The sequence below is a fragment of the Elephantulus edwardii genome, unplaced genomic scaffold, assembly GCF_000299155.1.
Source record: "Elephantulus edwardii isolate Elephantulus edwardi_28Jun2011 unplaced genomic scaffold, EleEdw1.0 scaffold00015, whole genome shotgun sequence".
Classification (NCBI taxonomy): domain Eukaryota; kingdom Metazoa; phylum Chordata; class Mammalia; order Macroscelidea; family Macroscelididae; genus Elephantulus; species Elephantulus edwardii.
Window position 1 is genome coordinate 5572994 of NW_006399765.1, and position 11663 is coordinate 5584656.

Sequence of the window (11663 nt, forward strand, 5' to 3'; positions counted from 1 at the left end):
TATACTTCGGGCATGTTGCAAGGAGTGACCAGTCCTTGGAGTGGGACATTATGTTTGTGAGGATGGAGGGACAGCACAAGAGATTCCTCTGTGCAGATTGACTCTGACTAGGGTAATGAGCGTAGGTGTGTCAGAGACAATATGGCACAGGGTAGAGCAGGGTTCAGAGCGGTTGTACATAGAGTCACTATGAGTCACAAGTGACTTAATGGCACACAACAACAACAACAAGGCCCAGAAGCTCATGGGAAGCTCTATGTGGCCTGGAAACTGGCCAGATTCTGAAGCCTCTAGATAAACTCCACATGACCCTCATCTGGTTTGAGAAATAATGTTACCATTGTCAACGAGGCCTTCCACATCAGGGTGTTGGGGGGTCTCTGGCCACCTCTACAGTGAGAAGATGAGGACTAGTGGCTCCCCTAAGTCTTACAAGGAGCACAGGGCAGCCTAGCTCTCATCACAGGGCCTCAAAGAGCACAGGGTAGCCTAGTTCTCCTCACAGGGCCTGTCTCTTGCTGTCTGTCCAAGGGTCTCTGGGCCTAGCGCTCTGAGCACTGGAGGCCGCCCTAGCCCGTCCCAGCCCAGTTCACTCAGCCTGGCCTGGCGTCTGAGGATTTAGCAGGATTAGCTAAAATCCTGGGGTTTGAGCTGAGTTTATCAGAGGCGCCACTCTGGGGGCCTGGGGGGCGGTGGTTTGGCACTGGGTACCTCCGGCTATGCCCTCAGAGAGCTGACTCCCATGCTGGCTGGCTGCCCACTCCTCTGCTTGGTCCAGCAGGTGGGCTGAGGGGCCTGGTTCACAGCCAGTCTGGTATATTGTGGACATGGAGTGGTGTGGGCGGGAACGAGGCCCATGGGCAACCTTTATTGTGCAGATGCTGCCTCAGTAATGAGTTCCTCCTTGGCTGGTACAGGTCTTGCCACTTTTGGGCAGAAGCAGGATTCTGTTGTAGGACATGGGTGAAACCTGTGAATGGTAATGCTTATCCCAACATTGACCTTGGAGGACAAAGTGTGTGAAAGTGCACAAGAGGGGAAACTGATGGTGAAGAGAGAGTCTGATGGTGTGGGCTGGGGGCTGAGGCCGAAGTGGAGTGCTCTTCATGTGAATAACAACACTCCGCCTTGAGTAGCTGCCTGCCAGGCTCTGCAGTGGAGGTGATCCATTATGCTGATCTAAAGGCACTCTGGGGCTGCACTGAGGTCGTCTGGTTACATTCAGTCAGTCCTTCCAAACCCTCTTAGAATCTGAATAACTGGGAAGAGGAAGAGCAGAACGAGCATGGGCTTGGGAGGCTGGTAGACCCAGGTCAGGGTCCCAGTTCTACCATGACTTTCCGTCAGTTTGTGGGCGTGCTCTGTCCCTGTTGGAAGGATGAGACGAGATGATGGTTATGAGTGTGCTTGTGGATTAAGTAACGTTTAGGATGATGTACATGTCCACTTAGAACATCCGGGAGAAGTAGCCTGAACTCTCAGGAGGGTGGGGTTGGTGCAGGGTTGTCACATGAGTTAAAACATCAGAAGTTTCTTTGACTGCAGCCCAAACAAAAATGTAGTAAGGGGCAAAGATTACATTTATGACAACACTGAAACCAGTAAAATGCCCCAAATTAAAACTACAGGATGAGTATGAAGAGAGTGACAGTGTTTTCCTGGGGGATAGTGAAAAAAGAACTGATGTGACCATGAGGTGTGATCTGTAAAACAGTAATCCATGAAATCAGAGGCAGCCTTGCAGAGCTTTATAAGTGCACACTGACAAGCAGTTTCTAGTTTACATAGAAAGGAAAGTGTGTGAGAACATCCAAGGTTTTGAAACAGAGAAACATAGAAGGATTACTTAAGCCTAGCAATACCAAAACATTCTCTAATGCTGAAGTAGAGGCAAGCAGTAAAGTGATGCCATGCAGAAGACAGAAGGCTCGAAGAAATGGGAGACAGAAAACTGTGTGTACAAGCTACAGGAAAGACTGTTTCCAAGCAGTAAATAAAGCAGAAAACAAAAGAAAAGCCCTGCTGCACACCATGCAAACAAAACCCCAAACCAACAAAAACCCAAACCAACAAAACCCAACCAAATAGATATGTTAAAGAGCTTGTGTACGTTTAGATCATGTGCGTCTGCAGTGGTACAGGTGTTAAACAAACCCCCTAAAACAAAGCAGCTGCCTTCAAGTTGATTGTGTTTCAGTGCAACCCATGCATTTCAAAGCAGACCTCTGAAGGCTCAGTCACCAAAGATCCTGGCGTCAGATGTTGACCATCAGCCCACTTTTCATTCCTTGGGACCAAACACCACTCAGGGGGTGAAGAATAAATTTAATCTCTCTGGGATAGGGGCTCTAGTTCTCTAGTTAGGCTCATTTTTGGGGAGGGTCACAGAACCGTGGACTCGCACTCGGTACAGGCAGGTAAAGCGTGGGTTCCCCCAGTTGCTTGAAATCTTTACTTTGACGGAGCCAAAGGCTCGGAGGGGCTGGTTCTGCAAGAGAGAGGAGACATGGACCTGCTTGCCCCCAGGATCCTGGCCAGAGAGACATTTAGAAGTGGAACTTCATAGGTGGAAACTGAGGCCCAAAGAGGGGGACAGACTGCCCAAGGAAACATAGCACATCCTGTACAGGGGTTGGGATGGACAATGTCAAGGCCAGGAGTTGGTTGCGAAAACGTCCTGTGTTTAGGGAGACATCCCAGCCCTGGGTCCCTGCCATGTGTGTCCTGTGGGGGCCTGGTCAGACCATTGCCCACTTGTGGTCCCAGTTTCGCCCTCTTTGAAATGGGAATGGCAATGTCTGCTTCCCATGTGGACATGAAAGGAGATCTTGATCTAGATGACCTACCTACCAGCGCGTGGGATGAGGCTGATGATCTGTAAGCATAGCCCCCTCCCCTTGCTGCCCCATCAACAGGAAGTAGATCCTGCTTATTATACAATGTGCTGTGTGTACTCAATGTACGCCCTCCTCCTTCAGGGAGTTACAGAAGGAAGCTAAGGCCCAGAGAGGAAGGGGTGGTCCGAGATTACACAGAATTCGTGGTTGGTTTGCTGGCCTGGTTCCAAAGCCTGGACTGTCATCCCACTGAGCAGCAGCCCCTGTGGCCCCTACTTCTGTCCCCAGCTCCTTCCCTCCAAACATCAGCTTCCACTCATGTCACTGAGGTTGGATTAAATGCAGATCATGAAGCTTCCCAGTGCAGAGCCACCAACTCCAACTCTGAGCGGCCCCTTCGGCCCAACACCTGCTGTCCCTGGGGTTGCAGAGAGGGGACTCCTGGACAGAGTAGGGGAAGTAGGGCTGAACTGCTCTTCTTGGGGTCCAGCTCTCTGCCCTGGACCCTGAGTCCATCTATCTAATCCTTGATTTCTTGGCTTGTCAAGTGTGTTAGTAATGTTTATGCCCCCCTCCAACCCATATCCTTGGAAGATAAAGTGAGGACCCTGGGGAAAGGCCTGCATGTCCATTCAGGAGGTGCCCAATCTGGATGTCTTTTCTTAGCTACCTGGAGCGGGAACGTCTGAATAGTGTTTTCTGGCTGGAACTGGAATGCGCCCAGGAACACCTCCTCCTTGAGAGTGTCTTCCATGCCCTGTGGAAGGAGGCCAAGGAGAAGGGAGGAGGAGTGGAATGAAGGCATGCTCTTCAGAGGCTGTCCTCCCAGAATGGAGGGAGAGCTCTGTACCAACTGGAACAGCATTACCCCGAGGCACCGAGTATGGGTGGAGAAGAGGGGGCAGAAGGCTGGGGATCTAGTCCTAACTCTGTCACTGACTTGTGAGATTTGAGTGTTTCCCTGACCCATCTCTGGACTTTAATTTCCTTATCAGTAATTTCCCATTAGGTCCCAGAAGACTCTTCAGTTGCCAAAAATCTTTGGTTCAAGTAGAGTAGTTCTGTTTGTCTGATACCCTTAGAGGCTGAGATCTGGTCCACCCCATCATTCCCAGCCTCCACAAAGCCTCAGCCACCCCCTCTAGCCTGCATGAACTGTGCAGACCCTGTCCACCCCTGCCCAGAACAGCCCCGCAGTGTGGTTGGGGCTTAAATGAAGCTTTGCACCCTCCTGGTCATGCTCACATAGATGACAAAGTCCTTGGGTGCGGTGTCCAGGCTGCCTGACAGGGAGATGGTTATGGGAATATGCTGCAGTGTGATGTTGGACAGGTAGACCTTCTGGGCCAGTCGAATGGTCACCTGGCCGCGATCACCCACGAAGGCCCAGCAATTGCCAGGGGTCACATTAGGCTGGAAAAGACAGAGGTAGTACAGTCATCTGGGTGGGCAAAGGAGTGCTGCTCACCCACCTGACTCCCTTAGAACCCCCCCCCCCCCCCCCCCCCCCCCCCCCCCCCCCCCCCCCCGGCTTTCCTGATTGATCTAGATTCTTCCTGTTTACCAACCACGGCTCCAGTGTCATCCCCTTGAAAGAGCCTCTCTGATTGCCTGCGCTAAGAATGAGCCTCGCCACAGCCCAATGCAGTGAGGTAGGCTCTACTCGGGTCTCCTAGCTTCCAGTCTCTACCCTGGGGCCCCCATTCCTTCTTTAATTCTTTCATCCTTCCCATCGTTCTTTATGTGGTCTCACAACCACCCTAGGATGTAGGTATCATTGTATGCCCATTTTATAGATGAGGAAGTTGAGAAACAGCAGAGTAATGACTTGTCTGCAGCCACACAGAGCTGAGCGCGCAGCCCAGGAAATCTGATCACAGAGCGGCCCACAAAACACCTCCATCATCCCAGAGAAACAAAGAGGTTTGGGTGAAAAGTCACACAGTAAGAATGTTCATCCAGCGGGTTCTAAGCATCGTGGAGACAGAGTGTAGGTTGGTCGTCTTCTAGAGCAGAATATGCTGGATGGGGAAGTGCAGGGATCCGTGGGCGTCAGGGAAGCCCTCTGACAGCATCTGAGGCTGAGAAAGTGTAGGAGTTAACTGGGAAGATAGGGAAGGGGATTCCAGAAACACAGCGGCATGTATGAGGCCCAGTGCGGAGGAGGATCAGATGATGAGGGGACTGATGGGTGGAGAAGGGCCAACAGACAGAGTTGGAGACAGTTGAGCTGGCCCTCCTCTCAGCTCCAGACCTGACAGAAACCAGTGTTTTGTCCCTACGCCTGGCCCTGCTCCTGAAGCATCAAAGGACAGAGTTGGAGACAGTTGAGCTGGTCCTCTCCTCTCAGCTCCAGACCTGACAGAAGCCAGCCTTTTGTCCCCAGGCCTGGCCCTGTTCCTCTCTAGTTCTCTTTCCACCTCATGCACTGCCATACCACTCAGCCTGCACCTGGTCCACTGTCTGGCAGGCCTTGGCCCCTCCTCTCTGCCTGACAGCATCTGCTGTCTTTGGCCATCTCGACCCAGAAGGCTTTGCTGCTCCAACCCCTGGCTATGATCTTGACTCTGCAGAAGAGTGGGGCCTGTGCACAAGTGGCCTTGTCCTTATGTTGTCCAGGATGGGCTGTTGGAGTAAGGTTCTCAGCAGTGTTTGCTAAATAAAGGCCCTCCAGGTAGGACCTGGACCAGGACGTGCTCAGCCGTGGGCCTTAGTTTCCTCACCTATGAGGCAGGATTCTAAAGGGGTGAAGAGCTCAAGTTTGAATCCTGTCTCTGTCACTCCCTGTGACCAGGTATGTCCTGCAGGCAAGTGTAGTGAGGACAGAATATGCTCAGGGCTCCCAATTTCTCTCCTTTGGCTTCCTCTCTGAGCCTCAGTCTCCTCTGCTGTAAAATGGGCTTTCAGGGCCTATCATCCAGGGTGGTCCTGAGGGCTCCCTGACTCATAGGTCTTCAGGGATCTTAAGGGAAGCCCCTTCCAGTATCACAGCAGGTACTGTCCCTGACCTTCTCCTTCTCCAGCCTCTCTCCTTACAGCTGCCTTGCTCTCTGTACCCACTTGCTGCCCTTGTCCCCGAATTTTCCTGCCCCTGCCCTATCAACTGCCCCCATTCTCTGCCCTTTACCTCCTCTCCTTGGCCTGTTTCTGACCTGTCCCTGACTCCTTGCTGTTACTCCACTCCACCCCAGCCTATGTCTCTGATCCCCACCCCCTACCCAAATCCTTATTCTTGTCTTCAGACTCTACTCCTGACCACACCCCCACCCTCAGCCCCTGCCTTCTGCCCATCTCGTCCCGTGCCCCGGCCCCTGCCTCCAGGATCACATCCGGGGGTTGTGCATAGTTCCAAAGTCGGATCCAGTTCCAGTAGGAGCGGGCCTTATCGTGGTTGTACGTGTCTGATGTGTGATCATGATCGATGGTGGCCCCTGCATGGGAAATGTTGTGTGGGGGGGTTAGTCCACAGGTGAGCAGCTTCCCTCCCTAGACCACCTCCAACTGATGCCCAGTGGAGGAGACCTCAAAATGCTGGAGCATTCATTATGTGCCAGGCTAACATATGATAGGAATTACTGACCCCTCTGGGCCTTAGTGTTCTCATCTGGGAAATGGGTATAATCAAATTCCCAGCTGTGGTAATAATATTCATATTAGTATTAGCAGTATTGCTATTGATAACATTCTCTTCATAGGATGAAGACAGATGGGCAGTCTCCTCCCATGTGATTTACTGCCTCTGAAAACCTGCTGGAGGGTAAGCAGGGAATCAGTTCTGACTCGACTGCATGCGACAGAAACAACTTCGTAGAGTGGTTGTGATGGAGAGTTAATAGACTAACGTACTCTGCAAATAGTGCCTGCCACAGACTATACTCCAGCCTTCTTCCTGTTATTATGCCCCTTTTACAGTGGAGGGAACTACAGTCCTGAGAGGTGGAATGAGGCCCAAGTGAACTCAAGGAAGCTCTGATAACTTAGTGGTAAAGAGCTGCACTGCTAATCTAAAGGCAGGCAGTTCAAATACACCAGCTGCTCCAAGGGAGAAAGATAGGCAGTCTCCTCTGCTGCAGCTTCTGAAAACCCACTGCTGGGTCAGTTTTGAGTTGGTTCCTACTGGACTACACACAACAACAAGGTTATTCAGGGGTTGATTTGATGCCCTTTGATTCCACATACCAGCATGTCTAGAGGTGCTTGTGTCAGTAGTAATATCTGACTAGAGTGCCCCTCATTCCAGCCTGGTCCACTCCACCAGTCCTTCACCCCTTTGCTCTTTTGGTGCTTCACAGAGGCCTTTTTCTCATCTGCTTCCTCTTTGCCCATCAGATCTCAACTCACCTGGGAGGCTTCTCTCTGACCAAGACCCATCTGTCCCATACATCTACTCTAATTCTCTCAACACTGATTTCTAGCTTGTGTTGGTCTGCTTAAGTGGTTGGCACCCTCTACCCCGTCGCAGAGGACAGGGGCAGCTCTATGCTACTCACCCCTGTGCCCTCAGCACCCAGCACCCAGTGCCTCGCATACTGCAGAGGCTAGGCTTGGAGAAAAAGTGAGTGGGTGAAAGGGCATGTGGAGAGGCAGAGACAGTGATCGGTGCTTCCTTCCTTCACCTCCCCAGGTGCCAGGAGAAAACAAAGAGCAAGAAACCCAGATGGAGAGAAGAGGTTGCTCTGAGGACAAACTTCCCAGAAACAGAAGCAGTGTGTGAGAAGCTCCGGATCAGAACAGAAATTCACCCTCTGGAGAGTTTCTGAGAAAACTTGAGTTAGGTAAGTAATGGGCACTCACCTATCGACTTCAGGGCAAAGTCTGGCTTTTCAATGTAATCTCCTTGAACAATCCTCATTATTTTCTGGGCCATTCTTTTCTGAGAAGGGAGAAAATAGAAGCTTTGCACTAGTATATTATTCTTAGGGAGTCCTTATAGCCTAGTGGGCACAGAGTTGTATCACCAACCCTAAGATAAACACTTTGAATCTACCAGCTGCTCTGAGGGAGAAAGATGAGCAATTTCTTATCATGTGATTTCCAAACTCACTAAATGGTCAGCTGTGAGTCAATTCCAACTCCATGGCACATAACAACAGTAACAGCAACAACACAAGTGTGTTCTTACAGATCATGGTCCACAGATAAATGTTCACACCTATATGTGGCTCCCAAGATAATCTCTCCTTCCTAATTGCTCACCTCTACCTTGGAAGCCCATTTGCTATATACAATGCGGAACTCTGGGCCACACAGAACCAGTGGCACCTCGTGTTGCTCTTTACTCACCAAGTTTACCTAGGCTTTCACCTCTAGCACCACAGTGTATCATGGGCTCTGGAGTCATACAGACCTTTGCTGCTTTGAGGTGCTGAGAAAGTCATTGTACTCCCTGAATCTTAATTTTCTTAAGATGTGTAAGATGGGGATTATAACTACCAGTTCCCAGGACTGTTGAGAATATTAGAACTAAGACATATAAAGCCTGTACTACGTGCCAGGAGTATTATCAGCTTCTCATACATTCACGCACATTCCATTGCAGCAATCCTAGGAAATAGGTACTATTATTATCCTCATTTACAGTAGGAGACCATTGAGGCACAAGGAAGTAACTTGTCTCAATGGTGATTAGTTTGATAAAACATAATAATGGGAATGATTTTATGAAATAAAATGTGAATGAAGGATAGTGTGAAACATGATGTATATGACTTTTGTAGGCCAACCAACATAAAATTAAAACTTACAAAAAAAAAGAAGTAACTTGTCCAAGATCCCCCAACTGGTAAGAAACACACTTGGACAATGACTAAGCATGGCAGAAGATGAATAGATGCCTTCGAGTTGTGGTGCTGGAGAAGAGTCTTGAACATACCATGGACTGCCAAGAAGACAAATAGGTCTATCTTGGAGAGGGTGAAACCAAGTCTCTCCTTAGAGGCTAGGATTTTGAAGCTCATCCTCACTTACTTTGGGCACATGGCCAGGAGAAATCAGTCCTTGGAGAAGGACATCATGCTCAGAAGGGTGGATGGACAGTGCAGGAGAAGAAGACCTCAGATGAGATGGATTGATACAGTGACTGGGGCAATAGAGGTTGATGTGTCAGAATTAGTGAGACTGGCTCCAGCCAGGGAAGGGCTCAGAGCTGCTGTATGGTCACTATGCATCTCAGGCGATCCAACCATTAACATACTATGACAGGTTTTGTAAGCAGGAGTGGTATCCACCTCCTAAACAACATGCCTCTGGAAACTCTATGAACTTTGATATAAGTTGATGGTGTAGAGGAGCTTCAGGCCTTTTGTTCACGGGGTCACTATGAGTTGTGCTTGACAATCAACAACACGATGAATGTGTTTTATAAAGAAAAAGACTGATGACAAGTGAAATGATGAAGAATTTTACCATAGAATAAAAATCTATGGAAAAAATATATCCAAGAGTCAAACAATGCAATAACTGGAATTAAGAAGAAAATGAATGGGTTCAACACAGATTGAACAGAGCAGAATACATGATTATGATTGAGTTTGAAGAAAGGTCAACAGAAATTATCAACATTTTAGCACATAGAGAAAAAAGAAAAAAAATCAGATAATAGTATAGAAATCATGTTGCAATATGGCATATGTGCAAAACTTTAATATATGTGTGCTTAGAGTCCCAGAAGGAAAAGAGAGAGTCAGAAAGAAGAAACATTCTAAGAAACAATAGTTGTGAAATTTCCAAAGCTACTGAAAGACATTAATATCTAGATTCAGTAAGCATTAAACCCACAAACAGGATGAACTTAGAACATTGAAGACAAAAAGAATTTTCTACATATTTCTATGGATTAAAAAATAGATCACACTTAAAGGACTAATAATAAGAGTGATTAAACAGCAGTCATAGAAACTTGAATACATTTGAGCACTTTCTTAAAAATGCTGACAGTTCTTTTCTTTGTACAATTCTATACACAGCCAAACTATGAATCAAGTATAAAGACTGAATCTTTTCAAACACAGACATTCTAAAACTATAAACATCCTTTCTCTTTAACTCTTTTCCAGAAAATTACTTGGGATGTGCTCCATTAAAATGAAGGAAGAAAGCAAGGGGAAAAAGATCACTTTGGATCCTGGAAACAGAGAATCAGACAAAGAGAGAAGATAGGTGCTTAGTGGTGCAAAATAACCTCACCTCATCTGACATTGCTTCCATCTCCTGGAGCTTGGCAATGAGCTGGTTCATGCTACCTCGGAGGTCTTGGATTTCTCCAGAGTGATGTCGTACCTTTTCCTGGTATATCCTTTTCAGGAAGGAATGAGAGCATGAACTGAATTTGTTATGGTGCTGCCATTGTCTCTCTGAGGTTCTTTCCTTGTCATTTGGCTCTCAAAGAACTAACATTTTATTCTGCTATTCTCTTGGGCTCATCCCTGGGCCCCTTTCAGCAGATTCTTATCTACAAGCTTATTCATGCTTTCTTGCAACTCTAATATCTTTAACCCAGCTCATTCCTTCAAAACTTGCTGTTGTTACGTGCCATTGAATCATAGCGATCTAAGAACAGTCTCTGACATATCTGCCCCTATTATCACAGTCACTGTGTCAATCCATCTTGTCTGGGGTCTTCCTTTCCTGTACTGACCTGCCACCCTTTCAAGCATAGTGCCCTTCTCCAAGGACTGGTCCCTCCTGGCAACATGCCCAAAGTATGTGAGATGGAGCTTCAAAATCCTTGCCTCCAAATAGTCCAAATATTTTGCCTGCAATTAAGAATGCTGCCACCAGGAGGAGGCTTGTTGGTTGAAATGTCTATCATCTACTGAACATTGACTATCGGCCAGGAATTATTATTTTACATCTTCATTAATGATCATAATTGCTCAAAGCAAGTATAATGTTTCATTGTGTAAGAAATCTAAGATCTAGAGAACTGAAATGACTTGCATAAGTGAACCAGGAAGAAATTGTGGAGTGGGAATTTGAGTAGAGTTGGTCTGCTTCTAGAGTCATAGTTCTAGACAATACATCTCGGATACTTACTCTATGCTCTAGGTTTTGTGTGGTGATAGGACCATTCAACAGAATCCTCTTACCTCAAGGTTTGCAGTGGACCATTTATGTTGTCATCCTGGTGGGGTGTTGAGAAAAGCAAGGGATCTCCTTCAGACAGCCTAATCTGGGCCCAATGGAGATGAATTCATCCATTCTCCCACAGCCATAAATCCATACGTCCATTCACCTCCCCATGTTCTCTTCTATCCATCCATCCATCCATCCATCCATCCATCCATCCATCCATCCATCCACTTACTCATCTATCCAAACTCAGACTTACCTTTCCTTTTATCTGTCCATTTACTATCCATTTATCTTACTATTAATCTACTTCCCTTTTATAGGCCCATTTTCTGTCCTTTTATTTTAATGTTAATCTACTTTCATCCAAATATGCATCCATGCACCCATGCATCCATCCATCCCTCCATGCATCCATCCATTGATCCATGCATCCATCCCTCCATGCATCCATCCATCCCTCCATGCATCCATCCCTCCATGCATCCACCCATCCCTCCATGCATCCATGCACCCATCCACTCCATGCATCCATCCATCCCTCTATGCATGCATCCATCCCTCCATGCATCCATGCATCCATCCATCCCTCCATGCATCCATCCATCCATCCCTCCCTCCATGCATGCATCCATCCATCCCTCCCTCCCTCCATGCATCCATCCATGTATCCATCCATCCATCCATCCATCCCTCCATGCATCCGTCCATCCATCCATCCCTCCATGCATCCATCCATCCATCCATCCATCCATC

At 47.9% G+C, this 11663-nt stretch overlaps 1 protein-coding gene across 1 annotated transcript in view; it reads right to left on the reverse strand.

Annotated features, from left to right (window-relative positions):
• Positions 1-2356: 2356 nt before the first annotated feature.
• SUN5 (Sad1 and UNC84 domain containing 5) overlaps positions 2357-11663 on the reverse strand; it is a 32150-nt gene continuing 22843 nt past the window's right edge. The window contains exons 6-12 of the mRNA XM_006881690.1: positions 10925-10959; positions 10023-10131; positions 7632-7710; positions 6153-6268; positions 4083-4250; positions 3508-3594; positions 2357-2488 (exon numbers count right to left, since the gene is read on the reverse strand). Coding sequence (XP_006881752.1) covers positions 2357-2488; positions 3508-3594; positions 4083-4250; positions 6153-6268; positions 7632-7710; positions 10023-10131; positions 10925-10959 — 726 coding nt within the window. The remainder of the gene's footprint in view (positions 2489-3507; positions 3595-4082; positions 4251-6152; positions 6269-7631; positions 7711-10022; positions 10132-10924; positions 10960-11663) is intronic.